General features: G+C 36.3%; 1 protein-coding gene across 3 annotated transcripts in view; it reads left to right on the top strand.

Moving 5' to 3' along the window:
- Positions 1 to 26,944, top strand: part of STXBP4 (syntaxin binding protein 4) — a 166,212-nt gene that overhangs the window by 17,067 nt on the left and 122,201 nt on the right. For 2 of the 3 annotated variants that reach the window (XM_030295827.1, XM_030295826.1), the window contains 5 exons: positions 1,514 to 1,646; positions 11,142 to 11,248; positions 11,435 to 11,654; positions 12,637 to 12,715; positions 18,921 to 19,015. In XM_030295827.1, coding sequence (XP_030151687.1) covers positions 1,514 to 1,646; positions 11,142 to 11,248; positions 11,435 to 11,654; positions 12,637 to 12,715; positions 18,921 to 19,015 — 634 coding nt within the window. The remainder of the gene's footprint in view (positions 1 to 1,513; positions 1,647 to 11,141; positions 11,249 to 11,434; positions 11,655 to 12,636; positions 12,716 to 18,920; positions 19,016 to 26,944) is intronic. The other variant, XM_030295828.1, reaches the window with a different exon arrangement.

Raw genomic sequence — 26,944 nt, 5'->3', positions numbered from 1 at the left:
CTAATTGACCGTTGCCCTAGTAACCAGAGAGGCCATCCAACACCAGAGCTTAATTCTGTATAATGCAACCCTGAACAATGTCCTGTGTAGAGAGCAAAATATTCAAAAGCAGGAAGGCTTATAAGGTTTTGTGGGGTTTTTTGTATTTTAATTTTTTTCATCCTGTCTTTTTTATTATTTAACTTTTGAATACATGCTTTCTTAAAGATATAGTTAGAATTCTTGTGGCAGAAGCTAAGAAAGCTTTTTCTAAAAACTGTAATCATATTTAAGATACGAGGCACCTTTTTAAATACTAGTTTCAGTTTTTTTGATATGTGTGAAGATAGCTCCAATATTCATCACTGGCTTTAATACGACCACGAAGCATATCTTATACCACATTTCGCCTCTAGAGTAACACAAACTGGGTTTCCATTGCTGTTCTCCAGCTTTATAACCTTAGACCACCAAGTTAACCTTCCCAGACTTTGGTGCTTTCAGAAAAATGAGGGTAATAATCTTAGGAGTTGTATAAATGCTAAGTTGAATAGCATAGTGTATGTATATTGCTTAGCACAACCCCAGTTACATCATATGTAAGCAGGCAGCCCTAAGCCTTATTTGAAACTGTGTTCAAGCCCTCTTTGACCAATAAAAGTCTCCACTCTGACTGGAGTGTTCAGAAACACAATTTGAGGGTATGCCTTTTATAGAATTCTTTTGACAGTTCCTTCTTTTCTTTTTCTAAAAAAAATTTTTAGTATTTATTTATTTTTTGAGAGACAGAGAGAGCAAGTGGGGTAGGGGCAGAGGGAGGGGAAGACACTGAATCTGAAGCAGACTGCGGGCTCTGAGCTGTCAGCACAGAGCCCAATATGGGGCTCAAACTCATGAACTGCAAGATCTCGACTTTAACTGAAGTCAGATGCTTAACTGCCTGAGCCACTCAGGCACCCCTCCTTCTTTTCTAATGTCATTGTTCTTAACGTTTGACAGAAATTATGGATGAGCACGTGCTTTCTATCAGAAAATACTCTTCTGAAATTAAAAAGATAAACTTTTCTTTTTGATATTCAAATGGAGGTCATATTTATTTTGCTTTAAATGACTGCCAACATGTCTTTTAAAAAGTCACTTACCTAACTCAATAAAATCTTTAATTTTGGGATTGATCCCTCAGTGTAGTCTAAGAAGCCAGCTAAAAAGGGAAATCTTTTCAGTTACCTTTAATAAACCTTTAAATATATTTAAATTATATGTTGAAGGTATTTTTCTTCCTTCTACAACAGAGAAATAAACACTATTGCTATAATTTCTTCTATGGTTTGTTTTTATAGAAAAAAAATACTACAGATAACAGAATCCATTTGATTATTTTCCTGTCATCATACTTTTCTAAATGTCGTTACTGGTATGTACTGAGTATATGGGGTTATCTAGATCTAAGAATTTGATTTAACAAGTAGTTTGAAGAAAAAGTGGGCATAGATCCTCTAGGCTAACCTGTGAGTGCTAATTTACTTTATCTTAGGGATCCTGCCTTTCAGATGATTACAGTTACCAAGGAAACGGGCCTTGGTCTGAAGATCCTTGGAGGAATTAACCGGAATGAAGGTCCCTTGGTATATATTCAGGAAATTATTCCTGGAGGAGACTGTTACAAGGTAAAAATTAAAATAAAAATAATACTTCACCAAAAACCAAACCTACTAGTGGTGAGGTTTGTTTTCCTACTACATCAGTAAGTTTTTAGTATTAATTGAATGTCCCCGGTGACTATTTCTCAGTGAAAGATCTTGTAAGAACTGGAAGATAGGCCTTTACCTTCAAGGAGCTTTAACCTAACAAATAAATAGGAAGTAAACATGAAATAAATCGGAAAATAACAGATTTCAGAATCTTTTTTTTTTTTTAATGTTTATTTATTTTTGAGAGAGAGAGAGAGAGAGAGTCTGCGAGCAGGGGAGGAGCAGAGAGAGGGAGACACAGAATCTAAAGCAGGCTCCAGGCTCTGAGCTATCAGCACAGACCCCAACACGGGGCTCCAACTCACAAACGGTGAGATCATGAGCTGAAGTCAGACACGTAACCAAGTGAGCCACCCAGGTGCCCCCAGACTTCAAACTCTTAACTAAAGGTTATATATTTTTAATAATATACTATTTAACTCTTATCCAAAGTCTGATTTTGAGAAATTGTATTTGAAGGCATGTTATCTCTCCACTGCTGAATTTGGATTAAGTCAGATCACTTAAACTGGAAGTACCTTCATATTTAGCCTCTCCTAAATGCAAAATATACAAACTCAGCATATAAATTCTGCTCATCTCTGAATTTGCAGTAATTCTTGTTTAGTTTGTTATTTATATCACGCATTAGTTGCCCGCATGAGAAATTAGATTTAGATATAAGACCAGAAAATATCTTTTTTTTCTTTTTTTACAAATTAGAAAGCCTTACTCCCCTCTTTCTTATAAGAAATATATAAATCATGATTTCCTTTTTGCTCTGGTTGCTAGAAAGCTCAGATCCACATTTGAAGTACAATATCAACAACTTAGTTAACAAACTAGTTACTATATTTTCATTTTCATTCCTCCTGAATTTCATTTGCCATATCTGTTTTACTAATGTAATTCTATCTGTCTTTTGTTGAAAATTGCCTGCAGTCCTTTTCGGAGAGATATAGGATATAAAGAATTTCATAAAATAATTGTATTAACAGCAAGCTATAGAGCATGAGAAAGGATCCTTTTAACATTAAGTTTATTCATATTGTTGTTCTGTTAGTTATTTTGATTCAATAAATAGTCCTGCCCTTACCTCCACCCTCACCCCAAACATTTGTTTAGCAAGTAGTTTATCTAGGCAACTGGATTTTTATTCCCCTTGTTAGGAAAAAAAAATTAGTTTCGCCAATAATTTCGAAATTAGTAGAAATGATTTCAATTGTTTCAAGCTTGTTGAGATAATAGGATACACTTACCATGTTGTAAGTGTTATATAATAAATTTAGGATATATAATAATACAGACTTTTAGCTATTGAATTTAAATTATTAACCAAATAAAGTTTACTTAAATACTAAAGTGTTTAACAAATTCAAACAAAAAATAAAATTAGTCTTGTAAGAATTGAGGTGTTTATGACTGCTTTAGTTGAGGGACGTGTGTGTGTGTGTGTGTGTGTGTGTGTGTGTGTGTTCACTATAGCCAAGTTATTTCTTAGACCACACTTCATACAATGTAATAATAGATCATGGTATCTAACAAGTGATAAAAATTTGCTATTATGATACGTATCAGTTTGTGCTTTTTTATTCCAATGAAACATATTTATAGTTAAAATAATAAAGTGATAACATGCTGAGTGACACTTAATCTGCTATCAGTGGTAGCAGACTGGGAAATTAAATACTTTCTCTTACTGGTTTTTCTTAGAATTTCATTGTTTGGAAGGCTATCAAAAAGTAGTCATTTAATGGACTATATTCTATATTTACCACTAGAGAGCAGCACAGAGTTATTAATGTTTCTTGACAGTATCTGGTCAAGTCCAAAGGAAGAAAACAGCCAAAACAGAGAAAGGTGGAGACAGAGAAGAATAAATACACTTGCAATGCTCACACTCATTTCTGTATACTTCCTCAAGATGGAGAGTTACATGCATATTTATTCTGCAAATACAAATTGGTGCAGTTTTATTTTTAAATGTTTTTATTAATAATAGCATTTACTGTGTTCCAAATACTGTTAGGCATGTTAATAAATTTCTAATCTGTGCAAAATTTCTGCATAGTAGATGCATTCATACAATAGGAAACACAGGCTCATAAGATTATCCTTATTAAGTTGCTGAACTGAGCACCTTCATATTTTTAAATGCATATGAGTGCTTTCACTTGCTCTAATTATAATATTCTGTTGTTTGAGAATTACAGTATAGGTAATCCCCAAGCTTATAGATGGATTATATTGCATTTATATTCCCAAACTTCATATGTTAGAGGGCTATTGGAACTCAGAAGAAATCTTTAATTTATCACAGCTGCCTGAACCCTCACCCCCACCCCCTTACACATGCATGAATGTTTTCCTACTGGGAAATACAAAATACAGTACTGGTTCCGTAACCAAAATACCATGTTTCTTTGAAAAACATATTCAAACTTGGGGCATCTTGACAATTTTTCCGTTGCAATAGAAGGAAAGATTCTTCCAGCTCAAAGTGTTAGAGACAGCCTATAGGATGAGATTAGATGTACTAGGTACTGAGGAAATATGAGAACTCTAAGGCCCTTTTCACCCCACCAGCCAGTTCCATATCAGTCTGGAGTCTTTAGTGTTCAATCTTAGACCTTTTTCTGGCTGAGATACTCCTTTGAGCTTCATACTCACATGTCCAATTGCTTGGTCAGCATTTCCACTTGGATCTCCTTAAGGCATCTCAAACTCACTGTAGTTGAGGCAAGACTCATGATAGTCACACCATACCCTCATCTGGCCATCTCTTCCCAAAGAGAGCTTCTTCCTCTGTTCCCAAACTTGATGAATGACACCTTCCAGTTGTACCAAGTTAGAAAACCTAACGGCAGCCTAACTACTTCCTCTCCCTTAACATTCATCCCCAGTTTTATCAGCACATGCTGTTGACTTTTTTACTCTCTAAATATCACTTGAGCCCATCAGTCTTCTTGATCTCCACTACCAGCACATAGCTTTTAATCAGATCTCACAATAGCTTTGTCTGCTTTTATAAACCATGCCTATTTCCTCCCCAGCCTATCTTACTAATATTCAGTTGCCTGTATCACGTGACTTCTGCCCTCTATTTCTCTGGCTTTCCATCTTTATGCTTCCAGAGCGGTATTTTTTCAGTTTCCTGAAGTTCTTTCTCATATGCTATACCCTCTGACTCAGAACACACCCATGCTGCCGCCGCCATGACTTCCAAATATCTATTCAAAGACTAATTCCTAAGGAATGTGTTCTCGGTGCCCTCCAGTTTAGGCCAGGTCTTTTTTCCTATATGTGCTCCTAGATCCCGTTTCTTTCCTGAGATATCACCGATCTCAGTTTGTAAACACACATCCATATCTGTACTTATTTTATCAACTCTGTCTGAACCACAAGACAGTATGTTTCCTAGGTGGGAGGATTCTATCTGGTTTTATTCACAATAATATCCTTAGTCCCCAAAGTGATGCCTGGCATAAACTAATTGCTCAGTTAATATTTATGAATGAATGATCCCTTAGTCATTCTGTCATGTTTCTGCCTGTTCCCCATTCCCCTGCCACCATCTGGCTCCATACCAAGTCCCCTTCTTCCCTTGTCCTTTGTGTTATATTCTGGACACAAACTTTCTTTGAAGTTTTCACATGTTTTTGCTTCTTTGTTTTTCTAATAGTGTAAGGAAAGCAGGCAGTGATCAAAAGCTTTTCTTCAAACCTGATACTACATTTCATATATCATTTAACTGATTCTAAGACCTATATTAAAGCACATACATATAAGCTCTATGAGATGAGTCTTACAATCAATTTCATAGTGTAATTGGCAGCATTTTCTTCTCTTAATGCTGTGTAAAATAATGGCCATCTTACAGTCAATGTCATCTTAAATTTGATAAATTCAGGACCTTTTTTTTTTTTTTTTAAGTCAAATCCTGTAGGTAAAGACAGCGATCGCACAGATGTAGATACTAATGGTTAAGTCATTGTTCACAGAGGATCGAAGTAGGACATATTTATCTTTCAGAGGAAGTCTTTTTTCAGAATGTGCTGATCCTAACCATGGAACTCAGACCAAGGCCTCTGGATGACATAGTGTCTAGAAGCCAGTCCCATCAGTGGAAGCTAAGGAAGTAGCAACCCAAGAGGGTTCACTTTACAAGTCATTCTTTTCTCTTTTGCCATTATTACTACTGTCTGAGCCACCTTAATTTTCTCAGACTGTTTTCTGGCCCTGATTAATTTATTGTGGGCTTATTGTGTACCTGGCTGGGGAAAACAACCATGAAAAGGACATGGTTCTGGCCAACTGAAAAAAATCAGGGCTGCTAGTTTGGAAGTCGCTGGATTAATGTGCTCTAATAGGAGAGAAAAAGCTATGTGGACAAATAGGGACAGCACAAAGTAAGTGTAATTACTGAGATAAGTAAAAGTGCTTTTGGGGAGAGAGGAACAGATAAGTAATTCCAGGCGATTGGGGCAAACTTATCTCAGAGCAAATGTTTGTACTTGGCGGTGAAGTTTAAGTGCCAGTTCATCAGGTGGAGAAGTGGTGGGGTAGGTGGTGTGAACAACATTTTCTGAGAATAGATTGAAGAATTTGTATGCTGAGGAGGGAAGATGGGTGGTGAGGCTGGAGAAAGTAGATTGTAGGTAGTTTGTTGTGCTGAGTCTGGGAAGGTAAGGAATTTCAACTTTTCCTACCCATGGGCAGCCTTTAAAGGTTCTTAATTTGAGGAGTAAATAGGATTAAATTTGCTATCAATGCGAAAATTACAACAGGCATGGAATTCTGATTCAACTCACCTTTATTTGACACCTACAGTGTGCTAGAATTTCATCTATGTTACTTAATTACTAATAGCAACCTTGTGTGACAGGTATTTATCTCCACTTTACAGCTAAGAAAATGGAATCTCATAGAGATTAAGCGTCTTGCCTAAATTCATATTAGTAACTGGCAGTAAAAGAAGTTGACAGTTTCTGAAAGTAATGGGAAAAGAACGGGAAGTCTTGCAGGAGCCTTCCTTAGTATTCAGGAATCAAGAGTTAGTTAAATCAGAGTCAGGCTGTATAGATGGTTTCTGATAACATGATAACATGTTATTTAGAAAACTATATAATGGTTATTGTAAATGAACAGTGCTGGTGGTTTTTAATAGAAGTGTCTAAATGGTCAGGGATATGTTATGACTTCAACATCTTTGTAAATGTCAATGCAAAAGAATGCAGACCCTGAAGGTGGGCATGTGAAAGTGCTTGGCGCCTTGCCTGGCGCCTTATGCAGTTGCTCAGTAACTGCTGAATCAGAACCCAGACAGTGTGGAAGAGGCCTCAGCATGTCCCCGAAGTTAGTATCTTCACATATACATTAATCCAACTGGGGCAAGATTCACTGGTTTTGAATGCCAGACTTTTACGGAAATAGCTGTGTTTTAGTTTGCAGGTTCTGACTTTTAAACAGGTTCAGAAATTCACATGATCAGCTAAGATCTTATTCTAGGAGGCAAAGAAAAAAAAAAAACGCTGTAAATACTTTTTAGTAAAGGAAAAAAATATATATAAACACCAAAAGCTGCAGTTAGAGGGCATTATTCTTCCTCCCTTTTCTGACTCTTGTCCTGATGGAAAATGCTACTTCGGTACCTCAGTGTGCTTTAATATAAGATACATTAAATTGTGTTCATGGGAGCTTTTCCCTCTGTACTGTTAATAGTGTACAGTCTGAGAGGAAAATGTGGAAGATAGCAGGTCTGCTGAAATCCTGTTGCCTACCTGTTTTTTTTTAATGTTGATTTTTATTTCTTTGAGAGAGAGAATGCGAGAGCACACTAACAGGGGAGGGGCAGGGGCGGGGGGCAGAGGATATGAAGCAGGCCCTGTGCTGACAGCAGAGAGCCCAATGCAGGGCTCAAACTCACGAACCATGAGATCATGACCTGAGCAGACACTTAACCAACTGAGCCACCCAGGTGCCCCCACCTATGTGTTTTCAGTAGCCTTTTCCTCTGCAACCCTGACAGCCAGCTGTGGTCTATATAAGATACGTGGATACGGGAGCTCCCTCCAACAATTTTTAATTCAGATCTATGTTTTTTGTGGATTAGCTCTTGTGCCTCTCCCAGCCCCCTTCCCCTCTTTCACTCTCTCTCTCTCTATTGTTTATGAACATCTAGCTAGCAAGTTGTAGAGCTCAAATTAGCATTCGGGTCTATCCGGCTGCCATACCTCCTGCTCTTTCCTCTTCTGTCCACTGTGTCTGAAGGCCCCTGCCCAAATGGAAGAACTGCCATCTGACAGTATGTACTGTCTGCCACCCTGATTCTAAAAAATCCTTTTTTTTCCTTGTCAGTGTCCTTTAATTTTTTTTAATGTTTTTTTATTTTTGAGAGAGAGAGAGAGAGACAGACAGAGCGTGAGCAGGGGAGGGACAGAGAGAGAGAGAGAGGGAGACATAGAATCCGAAGCAGACTCCAGGCTCCGAGCTGTCAGTGCAGAGCCCGACGTGGGGCTCGAACTCACGAACCGTGAGATGGTGACCTGAGCCGAAGTCAGACGCTTAACCGACTGAGCCACCCAGATACCCCTCCTTGTTAGTGTCCTTGAAAGCTTTGCTCCAGTGAAACAGACCTTTCTTCTGTCTTCGTTTTCCCCTTTTCTCTCCCTAAATTGTTGCCAGGCTTTGTGATACAAGTCAATAGTAGTATAGCCATTAAATGTTAGTTGTAATCTACCTTACTGAACTGATTCCAATAAAGAGCTGTTTTGTAGATTCCAAATGGCCTAGGGCTGGATTTAATAATGACATTTATTTAATTTCACTTACTTATTAATTTATTTTGAAATTAGATTAAAAATTTCTCTATTTGACCCTTACTTCCAATATAGAACTGGAATATAAAACCAAAACATAATTCAGCTAGCTAAACACATTGTTGGGGCAGATATTATGAGCTCCTTTTTATTTGGGGGGGATGGAGAATTTCTTTCCTTTTTGATGATGTGACATTTGACACATAAATGGAGCATAAAAATAGAATGAACACCTATGAATCTGCTTAGAGTTCACTTTAGAGTTACTTAGACTTAAGAAGTAGAAAATTTGAGGTACTACTCAGGCTTCCTGTGTCCGTTCCCTGATCACATTCCCCACCCTTCCTCCTGGAAATAAGCACTCTAGAATTTTGTTTATTCTCCCCCATTATTAGCCTTATCTTTTTGCCTGTGGCAGAAAGGTTGTTTTTCTTGTTTGTTACTGTTTCATCTTAACCCTGGGTAGATAGCTGTTCTAAAACAAAAATTTAGCATATTAAATTATAAGCTAATGTACATAAATGTCTAAGTATGTCTGGATAGAGTTGATTTACATGCATATGTAACCAAACTGTGTAATAAGGTTTGGGCCCAGGCAACTACAGAACTGTGTTTATAAAATCTTATAAAACAAGCTCTTTTGTTTTACTGAATATGTAGTATCCTTCTGGTAGGTACTTTGCTTTGTCTTTTCCAGCATTACTATTGTGTTTTACTCCTCATACATTTGTCAATAGAAGGGGGGAAAAATCACTTGGCAATATATCACTTGTGTTGTGTTCTCTGACTTTGCTAGTTATATTTATAAAATTGAAATTTTCAAATTTTATGTATTTTAAAATCAAATTGTTTTTATTTTTTTGAGTTTAATTTTTTGAGTTTAATTTTTTGAGTAATGTTCAGAATTTAGAAGAGTTGTAGAGTCATGCATTTAGGTTATAGTGTCTTTTACATAGTATTTGAAATGACATTTCCATAAAATTTTTTGATAAATATTTTATATTTATTTATTTTCCTATGTACTTAGTATTCAGTGTAAGAGGTAGCACTTGGTATCTTTTTTTTTTAATTTTGTTTAATGTTTATTTCAGAGAGAGAGAGAGAGAGAGCGAGCGCAAACAGGGGAGGGGCAGAGAGAGAGGGAGACACAGAATCCAAAGCAGGCTCCAGGCTCCGAGCTATTGGCACAGAGCCCGATGAGGGGCTCGAACTCACAGATTGCAAGATCATGACCTGATCTGAAGTCAGACGCTCAACTGACTGAGCCACCCAGGTGCCTCACTAAATATCTTTTTAAAAAACAAAACAAAAAAAATAGCTATTGTTATTTAGTAGTGAAGTAACTATAGATTACCATTATTATATATAATGAAGTTCAGATTGAAGATCAGTTAGTTTTCCAAGGAATATATCTTAGAATATATCGTAGATAAGACTTTGAAGGGAGATATTTCCTTGAATTTGTAGAACTTAATTAAATGCCATTAGGGTGAAAATCTAGCTCTTTTAACCATATAAGCTTCTTCCCTCATTACAGAAATATTGCCTTCTATCTTTGAGAATAATTGAGACATGTCTTAGGAGCTGAAAATGAAAAGAGCTCATTCTTCTTTTCCAGTTTGAATTAAGGAAAAGGACAGGTAAAGACTGAGAAACTTAAATTAAATTAAATGAAATCTTGTCATCAGTAGGCTCTGTTCTTATCCAGTTAGGCTAGTTATAGCCAGAGCTGGGTCTTAGCAGACAATGCAAGGCAGCCGGTTAGAAGTGGTCATCCTTAGTAGGACATGAGTAAAGCTGGATATACAACCAGCTAGACCTGCATCACAGGAGTTATGACGGATCTAGTAAAGAGCTGAAATATGGGTAGGATCAATCTAACTAAGATCCTTGACTGAATTTTTAGAAATCTTACTGCGGAGGGGTGCCTGGATGGCTCAGTTGGCTAAACGTCTGACTTGGGCTCAGGTCATTATCTCCCAGTCCATGGGTTCGAGCCCTGCATCAGGCTCTGTGCTGACAGCTCACAGCCTGGAGCCTGTTTGGGATTCCGTGTCTCCCTCTCTCTCTCTGCCCTTCCCCCACCCATGCTCTGTCTGTCACTCTCAAAAATAAAGAAACATTAAAAAAAAATTTTTTTTAATCTTACTATGGAATGAATCTTACCAATTTGGTGGGATGAGAGATGCAGGAATGCTTAGAAACTAAAGTGAATGAGTCTTGCACTCTGAAATATTCTAGAATTATTTCCTTTATCACAGAGTCAGAGCTGTATCTGTCTCATACGTAGTACCAAGCTTTTAAAACAGGTCTTTTCCTGGTGTGCCAGGCAGTCTGTGTCTTAATCTAGGCATATATGTATTCATGTATGTCTTCAGGATTCTTAATGTGCAAATTTAGCCTGTGTATGCACGAACCATTCCATTTCATCCACATGTAGGCAAACTAGCTAAAAACTTTTTGCTATTGAGGTTCTTTGTCCAGTATTTTCTTTTCACTCTTTTTTTAAAAGAGACTGTTGACTAAAATTTTTCTCTGGTTTGGTTACATCAGTTTTGTTTTTTTTTTAAACCATCATTATTAGTTTCTTTATATATATTACTTTTTTCGTTAGGATGGACGTTTGAAGCCAGGAGATCAACTTGTCTCAATAAACAGGGAATCTATGATTGGTGTATCCTTTGAAGAAGCAAAAAGCATAATTACTAGAGCCAAGTTAAGGTAACTCTCCTATCCATAAAGTAGAATGAGTTTTTTAACATGTCTTCTCAAAAATAGTAATTTAAGAGACTTAAATACTTTAGACCCTAAAAGAAGTATATTTTCATAATATTTGAAACATTATCTTAAAATTCAATTGTACCATATCCATAACCTATCCATAAAGTTATTGCTTTTTAATGCTAGGTCAGAATCTGCTTGGGAGATAGCCTTCATAAGACAAAAATCGGATGGCAGTCATCTAGAAAATCCATCTTGTACATCCCTTTTACAAGCTTCAGGAGAATATGGACCACAAGCCTCAACATTTAGCCTTCTTCCTTCTCCCCCTGAAATACTAATTCCAAAGACCTCATCTACTCCCCAAACTACAGATACCATTTTATCTTCTTTTAGGAGAAATCAGGTAATCTTACATTTCTCTATATATTTATCCGGTCTGTATATTTTTACGTTTGTTACATACACATAGAATTATAATTTTGGCAATGCAGTTTATTAACATTTTGGTATTTACTTGAAAGACCTTTTCTTTTTTTCCTGCTTAAGAATTTTATGCTGTGCTGTGTCAATAATACAGTTTTTCAAGTCAGTGTGTCTTTGGTTCAGAAAGTCAAGATCAGGGAGGGCCTTGCAAAGATATGCCTAGATAGCACTCAAAACTGTGTTAGGCATGTCATATTTATTTTCAGAAAGTGTCTAATGGTTTCTTGTTATTCTTATTTTCTGCTTGACTGAAGACAGGCAGTCTACCTTTTTGTTCTCAGCTTATTCTCCTGCACAGTGAGACAGTAATCCTGATTACCCAGTGTAGGTGGATATGGTTCCCTCACGGGTGTATGCTAATACCTAGTTCACCCCAGTAGAATCACACAGAAGGAGGAGTTTCTACATCAAAATCAGCAGTTAATTACTAATTGCTGCAGTGCCCTAACAAATCAAAGTTAAAACAAATAGAGCATATACTCTTAAATTCCATGTTAGCTATAGAACAAAATAGGAAACTCAGGTAGGCTTTCAATCAATGGAATAAAATTCATCAAAGGTAATTTCAGTTTCAAGTGCCTGCTAATAAGATGCAGAGTGTAAGATTATCTGTCAGCCTCTTCTACTTTTTTTTATTTGGGGTTATAATACCTTTCCAAAGATAAGGTACATGGCCTTATGTTTTGTTGCCCTTGGACAGCATAGAACTGAAAGCAGTTGTTACCTTTAATTCTGAAATGCTTTGCTTGAAGATAAATATACCAAAATTTTAGAGATTTCATATTTTTTGGACCACAGCTTTAATCTTATAAACCATTCTTTTTATGTTAACGTGAGCTTCTAGTCTGGTCTTTGACCTACTTTAGAAAATGACATTTTATATTCTTCCTTTTCTTTCATAGATAAAAACTGGATACAAGAAAACAGAACAGACTCCAATTACTTCTTCAGAAAACAGCCCTACGGATATGTCTAATACAGGTAAATGCACATTTAATTCCTCTTTACTGTTATTTCTTTCAATTACTCTTTCTCAACGAGGAGTACATAATGTGACTTAATAGACTTTAAAGAAGGGTGCATTATGCCTTTTTTCCTTCAATGAATAAAAGAGTAAAATGAATGTATTGTGCAGTGGTCCTTGTTAGATTATGATTTTTATTAGAAATTTTCCTTAACAAAGAGTTGAAATTTTAAGATGCATTATCATAACGGTGTCTGTGAAGCTGTAATAACCAATGGACTGTTGAAACCAAATAATGTAAACTCGCCTTTAAATCAAGATTAGGCTGCCTTGTCCTTTTAGTGAAATACTGATGGGGTTTATTAAACCCACCTTTAAGAGATATTATAGATAGGAGCATAGCTTAAGAAATATGTTTTTTTAAGGAGAGATTATTATAGATGTAAGTTAGAAAGAACATCAATGTTATGAATTGAATATTATTGCTTATGATTACCATAAAATGATTTACTGACTTTTTAAAACAATAAAGTATTAACTGTGTAACCTACATAAGAAAAGAATTTTTATCAAACTGTAAAGTATCTGTTAGTGGCTGAGATATCAAGAAAAAAAAGCCTTCCTTTTAAATTATCTCCAAAAATTAAGTACTACAACAACAATCAAAAAGCCATGCTTATAGAAAGGAAATTTTAATTACATATGTTTGAATTATAATGCAAACTGTTACCTGTATATTTTAATTTTTAATGGCATTAATCTAGATCAAAATTGTAAAATAAGGACAAGTTAGTATAAATTATATAGTATGATAGTCCACTTGGGCTACTGTAACAAAATACCACAGACTGGGTGGCTTATCAACAACAGACATTTATTTCTAACAGTTCTGGGGGCTTGAAGTCCAGGATTATGGTGTTGGCAGGGTCCCGGTAAGAGCCTTCTTCAGGTTGCAGGCTTACCTTCATGTCCTCATGTGGGGAGGGAGTAGGAAAGCCTGTGGGATCTCTTTTATAAGAACACTAATCCCATTCATGAGTTCCTCCCTTATGACCTAAGGCCCCATCTCCTAATGCCATCATCTTTGAGGGTTAGGGTTTCAACATGTGAATGTGGGGAGGACACAAACATTCAGACCACAGCACACAGGCATCACACTTAACAGAAACTTAAAGCGGATTCCATAGTGGTTTCCTCTGATTTGGAGCAGTATTTACCAGTGGGTCGGCAGCAGTCTTTAGCCATAAATTATATGCCTTTTTACTGGGTGGAGTCTGTTGACTCTTAGAAACTTTATTAGTATTATCCCCTTAATGTAATTAATTTCTATTCTCTGGATGTATTGTTTTTTCTCATGTGAGAAAAAAAAAGATAAATGAAAAAAACAAACGATGGTGAGGATACATTTATATAACATGTTTTTAATTTTGAAAGTAATTGAGGGGCACCTGGGTGGCTCAGTCGGTTAAGCATCTGACTTCAGCTCAGGTCATGATCTCACGGCTTATGAGTTTGAGCCCCACGTCTATCTCTGTGCTGACAGCTCAGAGCCTGGAAACTGCTTGGGATTCTGTGTGTGTCTCTCTCTCTTACCCTCCCCTGCTCACGCTCTGTCTCTCTCTCTAAAATAAAATAAACATTAAAACAAACAAACAAAAAAAGAAAGTAATTGAACTACTCAATGCCTTTCAGTCTTTTATTAATTCAAGAAGCATTTACTGAGTATGTCCTGTATGTAGAAAACATAGTTCAGTAGGAATTATGAAGGAATTAGGATATTTTCCATGAACTATTTAATAGTCTATGGTGAAATAAAACATGGAGTTAAAAAAAAAAAACTTTCATTATTCAGATTAGAACATATATACGTATGTGTCTATTTTATTGAATAACTGCTGTTTGCAGTGTTCTTTGTTAACTGGAGCAGGATGTGAGTGGTCTTCATGCTCAGAGGAACATACTGTTTTGTCACAAACAGTGCAAAGACATGAAGGAAGTGGATTGAGGAGAGAAATGGCCTGAGCGTGGTGTAGGGAAGGCACAGGCTCTGAATGCAAATGTCAAACCCAGACGTTCATGTCTTTGCTCCTAAATTATCAGCTGTGTGACTTTGAAATAGTCGCCTAGTGGGTCTTTACGAGTTAATACTCCTGTGTGAAATCATGCACATCAGGCACTTAGCACTGTAATTGGCACATAGCATATGCTCAGTAAAGTTTGCTGTTACTAATATTACAGAACCCACAGACTAAGGTGTAGCTCAGATAATATTCCAGGGCATGTTTTTAGAGCAGAAGCAAAAGCTCCCATCCTTTAATTCAATTCTGCATCCTCCTGCCACCCCCCAAAACTAGTACATAGTAAAGGGTTTGTCACAACATGCAGAAATTTCTTAGCAAAAATCACACATCATCCAGATCTTGAAAGAAGTGGTAAACATCATTCGATGGATGAAGGAGATCATCCCAAGTGAAGAGGTACCATGAGCAATAGTAAAGAACTAAGGACCAGCTGGGTGTCAGATGATCCTAGGAGGCAGATCTGATTAGAGTAAAGGGATCCCAGAGCGATGAATAAAATGAAGTAAATTTGCATCAGTGACTAAAATAGACAATACCATATTTTGTAATAGAAAAATGATTTAATGAAAAATACATTTGAGTGAGTAAGCTGTATGAAAAGTAAATATTAAAATGCAATTAGAACAGTTTCCTAGGGTAGAATTAGCATTGAGTTAGTCCTAGATTTTTACTTTCACATAAATGTCGTAGGCCAAATGTTTCTGTGGGGGGAAAAAAACCAAAATCAACTCTAAATTATCTGTAGGTAACTTATCTATGTTGTGATTTGTCTGTTATAAGCACTTAATTATAGATTGTTCCGAAATTAGACCATTAACTGTCACATCTAAATTCCTTTGGCCAGCTGGTATTTATTAAAAAAATGTAAACAAGTTTTAATGTTAACCTCAACAAAAATTAAACTTAATTGAGGCAAATCTACCTCTGTTCCCATCTCAAAATTATTGCAAAGTGTAAAACTGGTTAGAATTTTAAAAATCCACACGCTAGTCGAATATGGTTTTAACAACTTTTCTATTATATAAATTTATTTCAGAACCCACAGCCATTTGGTTACCTATTGCCATAAGGTAACCAACACATGATCTTATAAGTGGGCTGAAAACATACTAAAGACATTCCTAAAAAAATTAGTAAAGAATTATTGCATGAAGAAATGTTATCGTTGCTTTAACTTTGCCATAACACAAACCAGTCCTCCCAAACTAAGGTTTTAGAACTGAAACCAAATAGTGATAGGGAAAGATATCCATGGAGGGTTCATGGTACAAACCAAATGGTTTTGATCCTGCCCTCTTAAACATTCTCTTTCTTCTCCTAAAAAGAGGAGTAGAAAAGAAGATCCAAGAGAATAATAAGCCATCCTTTGAAAATCCTCACTCCCCTAGAGAGGAGCAAATCAAGAGCTTGAGGCCAGAATTGAGAGATGTCACTGGCAAATGGGAAAGCTGTCTGTCTATGGAGGCTTTTCAGGTCAAGCTATTCTGAATTACCAAAGCATGCCAGATTTATGCACAAATCCTCCTAAGGTTTTGACTCAAAGGTACAGGTTTAGGGGAAGGTCATCTGAAAGAGAGATTTTGTTAAGCCATGATTGCATATTGTTCAATGGGGGGTTAGTGTAATTTTACATTAAATCTTTTAAAATATTTTGCTTTGTTAATATTAACAATATTCGATAGTGTTCATTAATAGTTTTCTATGGTTTTTTATTTTACCTTTACAATCCCAGTAAGGTGGACTCTTTTATTCTACTTTACAGATGAGAAAACCTGATAAAAGATACTGACAACACTTAAGAATAATGGCTTTGGGGCACCTGGGTGGCTCAGTCGGTTAAGTGTCTGACTCTTGATTTGGGTTCAGGTCATGATCTCACAGTTCTTGGGATCGAGCTGTGCTGACAGCATGGAGCCTGCTTGGGATTCTGTCTTCCTCTGTCTCTGTCCCTCCCCGATTCTTGCTTGCTCTCTCACTCGCACTCTCTAAACAAACAAACAAACAAACAAACAAAAGAAAAAGAATAATAGCTCTGGGAGTCACAAGAGTTTAGAAACCTGACATGGTCACCTACTAGCTATGTGATCATAGGCTAGTTTCTTTATGTTTTTGGGCCTTGATCTCTTCATCTTTTCAATGGGAATAGCAACATATATGTCATATGGTTATAGTAAAGCTTAATGAGTGTATCTATATGAAGTACTTAATGCACTGCCTAGCTAAAAGTAATCGTGAATAAGAGCTGATCTTCTGTTAATTTCCACTGTTACACACAGCAAATTTTTATGCTTAGATCTAGGAGAATGTAGGTGAGAATGAAGGTCTTAGTGTGGGTTGGATGCTGTGTGTGTCCCTGTCCTTCCCTCTCTGTCTGCTCTCTCTCCCTCCCATCCCCCATCCCTTCCACACATTTACACTTGAATTGAGTAATTCACTCCCAGGATTAAGATTATTGGTCTGAAATCATAATTAAGTTAGCTTGGGTCCACCTAGTATTCATGTGCCTTAACTGCAGGTCAGGCACCAAGCTGAAGGTCATTGTCAAGCCTCACAAATCCATACCTTAAAAATGAAAAATAAAAGTTTGACTTATCTGCTGTTGGGTCTTTTATACCACTCCATGCCGATCTTTTGTGCCACACTATAGGTTTGGCACAGAATTTCACTTAAGAGAAAAAAATATAGATACAGATATATAGATATATACTATTTTTTGTCTCATAGCTAAAAATTAGGTATCATGTTAACAAAAGAGACTGCTGCTTTTATCGGAATTGTATAATAGAAGTCTATTATACTAAAATCACGCTTGCTTAAGGTTTGATTCCATTTGAAACTAAAAGTCAGTAACCATTTTTTTTATGATCTTGACACCTATAAGCTATATTCAAGATTTTACATAGAATGTTAAGGATGTGTTAAAGGTTTAGAGGAAGACTATTTATTTTCATATGCGCTTCTTATGTTCTTAAGAAAGAGAATGCAAATCATTTTGTACTTAGAGACAGATGCTCTGAGAAATTTAAAAAAATTAAAACACTGCATAAAGATGTGACATTTCAAAAAGTTTTTTCTCTTCCTCTTGTTTCTATGTAGAACTAGTAAAATACCATTTAGAAGTGTATTTAGAATAGTGACAATTTAGATGTAAGGATTGACATGAATTATAGGAATTTGTTTCACAAACTTTGGCATATTAAAACAAATAATTTTTCGGGGCTCCTGGGTGCCTCAGTCGGTTAAGTGTCCGACTCCTTTGATTTTGGCTCAGGTCATGATCACACGGTTTGTGAGTTCTAGCCCCACATCGGGCTCTGTACTGACAGTGCAAAGCCTGCTTGGGATTCTCTCCCTTTATCTTTGCCCCTCCCCTCCTTGCACTCTCTCTTTCTCTCTGTCTCTGTCTCACAACATAAATAAACTGAAAAAAAATAAAAAAACACAACAAATAATTTTTCAAGGTCTAGTCCCTTGTGGCGTCTGGTCTCGTACTCATGCAGCAAGGACAAAGGCACATCTAAATTATCAGTGGAGTTTGAGAAGGTTGTTAGGATGGGTGAGAGGTGTATGAAATTTAATTCTTGAAAGTCCATCTATGCTCCTTGAAATATAACCCTTCTGTAAAATAAGAAATAGGATTTTTGGTTCCAGAAGTTCTGAGTCTATCATACTTAAGGTGCAAACTTGAAACAATTTGCATTCATGAGTTTTTCCTTAGTACCTTCAGAACTCCCCTAACAAAAGCACATTTGCCTGTCAAAGAAGTATCACGATCTTTTTGAATTCCTAATACGATTTTACTTAGTTTGGAAGGAAAAAGACTTCGGTTTACAACGAGTAAGACATGGTGATGATGGGGTAGTGGTAGGATATATGTTTGTCTTTTAAATTAATATTTCCATGGGACTTAATGCGTAATTGGCCATTCTTTTTATATCATATCTTTTAATGCTTAAGTGAAGCTGATTTATATAATACATTTTAGATTTAAAGAAAAAAAAATCATGAAAACAAAAGTGAAAACTGCCAACTGATTAGCCAGAATTATTTTTGAACAGCAGGAACCCAGAACACATTCTGTCAAATGAAAAGTTCTATTCCAATTAAATTTCCAATTAACGTGCACCCTGTTGTCTCTTAGATATTGCCCCTGCCTGGACTGATAATTATGGACCACAAGGAAAGAAGATTTCCCTAAATCCTTCTGTTCGCCTTAAGGCAGAGAAACTGGAAATGGTAAATACTTTAAATTTCCCTTTTTCTTCCATAAAACAACAGTGAGAAAGTATTCTTATTCTTTGAGAGGATAAAGAACTAAAGCCATTACTTTCTTGAAGAGTTAACTTACTTGCAATTAAATGAATGGCAGTTTGGGTTTTAATTATTTATGTTTGAGTTGAGCAGCCAACTCAGGAGTACAAAATAGAAATAAAACCTTTGGTAACTAAATTGACACCAAATTAATCAGTTTCCTCCTGTGCAGGAGTAAGACAAATGTGATGTTTTACAATGTAGAATCAAAGGGAACATGGAATAAATTATGACAAAGTGTATGTAAAAGCAGTAAGTGCAAGGAAACAACTCTCCATTATTTAAGCTTTTAAAAAGCAAAGGGAAACTAAATCCTAAACAACAAAATAGTCAGATGCTCACTAAATACAAAGAAGATGGTAGAATGTACTTAGAGGTGCCAAAAAATAGTCCTGGGGAGAGTAAAGTATTGTATGTAAAAGAAACCTAAGGTGATTAAAAATGAAGAATTAAAAGTAGAAAAGCATTTTAGAGCTTTTCCTGTCAGGTCACCAGGGAGCTTACAGCAAAAATGTGCCATGTTTTTTGTTTGTTTTTTAATATAAAAGTGGATTTAGGGCTGAAGGTCCACAGCCTCTGTTTTCCTGTCAGTTTTTGTGGATAAGGATTTTTTACATTTTAGGAGGAGTTGGAAATGCATAGCTACAATCAATACACATTGCACTTATTCCCATATTCACATCTTTGCATGGTCCTATACCAGTGCCGTTTTCGTAGTCAATTTAAATCTTAACCATTGTTCAAATTGTAACTCAGTTCCAGTCCCTGTGTCTATTATAGTTGTTTCCCTTGTTTTGCACATCTACATCACTTAACATCACATCGTAGTGCTGAATAATCTTATGTGTATTTTGTTTTGACAGTGAGATAAAGTTTCTTCACAGCAGTATCTAGTACACCCACCACTGTTTAAACACTTGGTTTGTGCTCATTAAAACTTTCCCATTATTAAGTACTTAAGATATCTCCCTTAGATTTTCAAACTCCTGGCTCTCTTCTGCTAACGTGTACTCTCTTTTTATTGGTGGCTGGATTATTTGAGGTTTAAAAAATCTATAAGTGACTAAAAAATAAAGTTATTGTTTTTTAATGATGTTGCTTTAATATGCATTTCTGAACATCCAGTATTTAATACTAACCATTTCTCTGGGTAAGGAGAAAGTTATGCAGCTAATAACTACTTGGCAGCCTTTGTTCTTTTATTTGATTTAAGCCTTCCTAGTGATGAGGGAGCATAGGGCAAGCTGAGGGCAAAGTACAGGCTAACAGCATCCCCCCCTCTAGGTGGGATGTATGTGATATTCCTCAGACACTCCTGGCTGCCCAAGAACTGGGGAAAGGAAAGAAAGCAAGTTGTTGACTGATAGAGATCACAGTCATGCAGGATAGGTATCTGCTTCAGTTTTACGGGTAAATTAGTAAACTGCAAGTAAAAGGCAATCTTATCCATACCTAATCTCCAGAAACCTATAGACTCTGTTTCCTGGAGCCCTAATATCACCCTCATCAAGATGTAAGGGAGTTTAAGTGCCGGCCATGGTGATGTGGGAAACAAAGGCAAATGAAAAATTAAATTCCCTTACTGCCTACAGTCCATTGACAAGTCCTTGAACCAGACAGAGTGACCTCCCTCTAGGAGCTCAGCTGCCTCAATGATGACACTTTGCTAGGGACAAAAGGGAATCTTGGCTTAACATTAGTCCTGACACCCCATCCTGTAAGTCTACTTTAACATATAAAAATTCCTTTGGTAACCTTCCTTTATCTCAACTCCCTCAAGATATATGCTGGCAATCATACTCCAAGCATATGACTCCCTGATGTACATCTGAAGGGTCTCATGACTAGATTTTACTAAACAGTAATAAATAGCATTTTCCTAACAACAGCTAGCCCCTCAAGGTCCTAGAAACCTTGCTTCCAAAATTCCTTAGAGACTTACACTGTCCCTAACCCCCTCCCAACCTGAGGGTAGACAGTTACCCGTCACAACCCCAGTGCAGCTCTTTCTGCCCATGGGTCCTGTCCCCGTACTTTAATAAAATCACCTTTTTGCACCAAAGACATCTTCAAGAATTCTTGCTTGGCCATCAGCTCCAAACTCCCATCATCACCCCATTAACCACATGACTAGCACATGCTGTTTTTTAATCTAATTATCTTAGAGATAAGAAAATCATTTAAATTTATACAGACTCTGAGAAATTTGAGTTGTTTTACTGTTGAATCAGAATTTTTAGGTTTTGGTCCTCCTTTTAGCCTAAACAAATTGTTTTTCTGGAAAAATAAAATGGCAGTTTTACAGTAATGGCAACCCATGTTCTGTGTAAATTCAGCGTTTTTATTCAAAATATGTTAGTGACTTTATTTAGTAGAGCATTCTTTGTTTTCAGAGTTTGAAACTGTATCTTACTTAATAAGAATTTTTTTCCCCAAAATCCAAATTAGCTCCTATCTACCCAAATATTTGCTGAGCTACCTTTCCTTTTTCGTTTAGTTGCATAATAATATAATAATATCTGTATCATTCCATTTGAAATAGGTCCTTCTATTTCAGTTGCTACTTTGCAGACAGATTCAGTAACAGATAAGGCCAATGTGATCAAATATTTAAAATGAAATAAAATTATCTTTTTCCTTTATCTTCTGTAAATATATTACATATAGCATCTAGGAAATTATTATAATAAATTTCACAAGGAAAAGGTATTGACTGACCATGTGATTATTAAGTAATTAGCCTACTCAGTACAATTATTATGAAAGACGAGAGGTTAGAATTTGCTGAAACAAATTACCTGTCAAGACATATACATATATGGCATTGTCTTCATGAAATCCTCTATGTTTTACTAGTCTACTTAGACGATTTTGTATCAGGATATACTGGAAAGTGATTTCTAATACAGAACTACTTATCTCTTAATTCCTTGCCTGAAAAATGGATTGCCTTTTTGCCTGAGGATGATGTAATTTTACAGATATTTTAAAATAAGTTCACCATAGTTATTTGCAGTGCCATATTTTTTTAAGTATTTTTATGAGTACTGTGGGTCTCATTTAATCCTAATGTTAAACCTGTAAGTAGACATGGTAAACACAGCAAATAGGTATACAATTTATTAGTTGGCTTGAAGACAAAGAATTACTGTACTTGTATGCTATCTGTATTTTTGTACCTAAGAAAGATGCTTTGGGATACAGATGCCATTTCGCTGATATTTACATTACCTCTTGCCATTTCTGTAACATTTGAAGAAAGCTGTAGTGAGCAACGGCATACCCAGTGTCTGATTACAGTTAATGAGATGTTCTTTGTATTAGGTTGGGAAGTATGTGATGAATATTGTAAAGAAGTTAATTTTTTTTTTAAATTCATCATTCAGACATTAGAGTTAAGGGCATTTATTTGTCCAATTAACAAATTTGCATTTTTGCCAAAGGTTAAAAGATGACATTCATTATTAGTCAAGAAATTTTTGGAACCTATTTTTTGACCAGAAATAGATTATTTCCTGCTTATATTTATGAGCTTACCTCACTGACATGCTATATTCATCTAGAATAAATTTCTAAAGTTTAGCTCTAGGTCAGTTTCCATTGTAGCTGATTTTATTTTGTAATTATTATTACTTAGTATAAAAATAATCATATACTTTTATTTATTTATTTATTTTTAGAGAAAGAGCACAAGTAGGGGAGAGTGACAGAGAGGCAGAGGGAGGGAGAGAGAATCTTAAGCAGGCTCCATACTCAGTGCAGAGCCCCACAGGGCTCAATCCCATGACCCTGGGATCATGACCTGAGCTGAAATCAAGAGTCACATGCTCAACCAACTGAGCCACCAGGCGCCCCAATAATAATCATATATTGCTTACCTTCTGTGACAGGTGTTTTGTTTGCTTTACTTCTGTAAAGTTGTTTTTATTTCTTTACATGAAAATATCAGTCATACACAGAATGATTATATTGTGCATGTACAGCTTAAAGAATACTAAAACAAACACACCTGTACCCACCACATAGCTAAGAATGAGAATTTTTGACATTGCCTGTGTGTTTCTTCTTGATCATATACACCTCTCTCTCTCCCCAAGAGATAACTCTGTTCTAAATTTCAAGCTTATCATTCATATGCTTTTTAAAAGTTGATTTACTAAAACATGATGAGGTCAAAGTGTTTATTTACCTTCATCTGTACTTGAGGTGTTGCCAAAATTTTCACTTCCTTTTCTCTGGTTCCTAAAAAAATGCGTGACTCATAGTAACTGCTCAGAAAGTAATTGTTGGATTGGTGCATTGATTTGTAAAGTAGCATTCCCGCTAGTCTTATGCAGACGTTCCCATGGCTCCACATACTTAATAGTTTGTGTAATTATAATACATTTTTATTTATTTCTACCATTTTATTAAAATAATACTTTTGTTCTATTACTTCTTCCCCTTCCCCCTTTATTGTATTCTTTGGTTTGGTTATGTTTGAATATTTGGTTGGTTGTTTTTGCATTTTATTTTTTCTCCCCTAACTTATTTAGAAATTATGAGGCACCTGGGTAGCTCAGTTGGTTAAGCATCTGACTTCAGGTCATGATCTCATGGTTTGTGGGTTCGAGCCCCGTGTTGGGCTCTGTGCTGACAGCTCAGAGCCTGAAGCCTGCTTCCGTTTCTGTGTCTCCCTCTCTCTTTGCCCTTCTCTCACTCATTCTCTCTCTCTCTCTTTCTAAAATAAATAAACATTTAAAAATTTTAAAAAGGAAATTATGCCTTCTTTTGCTATTCTTTTAGTGATTACCTTAAAAGTTCAACATGTATCTTGAACTTAATCAGTCTAAAGTTAATAAAATCTTCACCGTTCTTTTGAACATACAGGGCATGTATGATACTTTAACTCTGATAAGTCTCTTCCAAACCTATATGCTTATTATTGCTTAGTATTTTAGCTTTAGTGAGACATTGTTTCTTTCTTTTTAAAAATTTTTTAACGTTTATTCATTTTCGAGAGACAGAGACAGAGCACAAGCGGGAGAGGAGCAGAGATAGAGGGAGTCGCAGAATCTGAAGCAGGCTCCAGGCTCTGAGCTGTCAGCACAGAGCCCCATGTGGGGCTCAAACCCATGAACCACAAGATCATGACCTGAGCTGAAGTCGGACATTAAACCGACTGAGCCACCCAGGCACCCCGACATTGTTTCTTTTTTTTTTTTTTTTTTTAATTTTTTTTCAACGTTTTTTATTTATTTTTGGGACAGAGAGAGACAGAGCATGAACGGGGGAGGGGCAGAGAGAGAGGGAGACACAGAATCGGAAACAGGCTCCAGGCTCCGAGCCATCAGCCCAGAGCCCGACGCGGGGCTCGAACTCCCGGACCGCGAGATCGTGACCTGGCTGAAGTCGGACGCTTAACCGACTGCGCCACCCAGGCGCCCCAACCGACATTGTTTCTTTAGTTCACTGTATCTTTGCAGCCATCTTATATTTCCTGTTGAGTTTCTAATTTGTTATTATCTACCTGCTATTTTTATACTAATATCTTGATTTACCTTTTTTTTTAACTTAAAAAAGATAAAATATAGTACATACATATAATGGACAGTTATTATTGAGCTATAAAAGGAATAAAGTTCTTAATTTTTTTTTTTTTTAACATTTATCTATTATCAAGAGACAGAGAGAGACAGAGCATGAGCATGGGAGGGGCTGAGAGAGAGAGGGAGACACAGAATCCGAAGCAGGCTCCAGGCTCCGAGCTGTCAGCACAGAGCCTGATGTGGGGCCGAACTCACAAACTGCGAGATCACTGGCCTGAAGCGAAGTCAGATGCTTAACCGACTGAGCCACCCAGGTGCCCCAAGGAATGAAGTTCTAATGCATGCTCCAACATAGATAGACCTTGAAACATTAAGCTAATGAAAGAAGCAGACAAAAAGCCACAATGATATGATTCTATTAATATGAAACGCTCAGAATTGGCAAATCCATAGAGACAGAATATAAATTAGTGGTTGCCTGGAGCTAGGGGGACAGGGAAATAGCAAGTGACTGCTGGTGGGTATAGAGTTTCCTTTTAAGGCAATGAAAATTTTCTACAGTTTGTGGTGATTGATGCCCAGCTTGTCAATGTACTAAAAACTATGCAACTATACCCTAAAATCATGAACCTTATGATAGGTGAATTACATCTCAAGAAATCTTGTTATTAAAACAAAAAGTTACATGTTGATTTGTATAGTATGATATTATTTATACAAAACCCAAAACTTAAAATATTTTATAAATATATATTTAAAAAATATAAAATAATGGTATACAAACATACCTGGCAATTGTCCATAAGAGACTCTATAAAGAGAATATAAAAAAGTAAAAGGTTATGCCAAAAACTGGGAGAAAATATTTGTAATACTCATAACATTAAAAAATACTGATATCTAAAATATTTTTATTAAAAAATTTGTTTTAATGTTTATTTATTTTTGAGAAAGAGGGAGAGAGACAGAGCATAAGCAGGGGAGGGGCAGAGAGAGGAAATATAGAATCTGTAGTAGGCTCCAGGCTCTTAGCTGTCAGCACTGAGCCCGACATGGGGCTCGAACACACGAACTGTGAGATCGTGACCTGAACCGAACTCAGACACTTAACCAACTGAACCTGAACCACCCAGGCGCCCTGAAAATATTTTCAGAAGTCCTGCCATCATTCAAAAAAAAAAAAAAAAAGAGAGAAAGAAAAAAGACCCACCAAAACTACTCCTAAGTAAGGAGTAAAACCCTACAGAAAGTTTTAGATGTGTACAACAATGTTCATTGTTGCATTGCTAGTAAGCAGAAAACCCCAATGTACAGGAGTGAGGGATGAATAAATTGTGGAATGTTCCTCTAATCAGATATTTATCAGTGAAGATGAATATGCGGATGTTACAAGAGTACATAGCAATATGGAGGAATGACGAAACCATTCCTACTCTAAAGGAGTAGGAATATATGACCTGAATTCAGCAGTACTGGCAGTTTTGTACTTCTTAGATGGATTCATGGAATTTTTAAGTTATTTTCCTGCCTTAAGACATGTATATCTGTTATATGTTTGTTTTTAATATATATCAAATGTTATATAGTAAAATACTTGGGAATATTAAACCAAAAGTGTGACAGGTATTACCTGTAGGGAGAAATTCAAAAGGTTAAAAGAAATTCAAAAGTTAAAAGTTATACAATGTTTTGCTATATTCAAAATTTGAAATATATGTATACTTAAGTGCTAATGCACTATCACAGCAGTTTTGAAAAGCATGCAAGGGATGTAATATGTACAGAATAGAAACCTATAATATGTTAATACTTTTTAAGTAATGTACAACACTGTATGTAATAAATGCTGTAAATAAACACATAATTTATGTATATTTAATATACAGGTGTATGTATATTCATTTAAAAATTTAGAAAATTATACATCAGGGGCGCCTGGGTGGCGCAGTCGGTTAAGCGTCCGACTTCAGCCAGGTCACGATCTCGCGGTCCGGGAGTTCGAGCCCCGCGTCAGGCTCTGGGCTGATGGCTCAGAGCCTGGAGCCTGTTTCCGATTCTGTGTCTCCCTCTCTCTCTGCCCCTCCCCCGTTCATGCTCTGTCTCTCTCTGTCTTAAAAAATAAATAAACGTTGGAAAAAAAAAAAAAGAAAATTATACATCAAACCATTAACAGTGTTTGTCTCTGGAGCAGTAGTTTTCAAGGATAAAGGGTACAGTTTTTTGTTTTTGTTTTTTTTTGCCTCAGGGGACATTTCGCAAGATCTGAAGACTTTCTTTGTTTTCACATTTGGGAGAATGTCACCAAATTTAGGAATCACTAGCAAAA

The sequence above is a fragment of the Lynx canadensis genome, chromosome E1 (genome assembly GCF_007474595.2).
Source record: "Lynx canadensis isolate LIC74 chromosome E1, mLynCan4.pri.v2, whole genome shotgun sequence".
Taxonomy (NCBI): domain Eukaryota; kingdom Metazoa; phylum Chordata; class Mammalia; order Carnivora; family Felidae; genus Lynx; species Lynx canadensis.
Note: the sequence above shows the minus strand (reverse complement) of the source record. Positions and strands in the feature narration are given on the sequence as shown.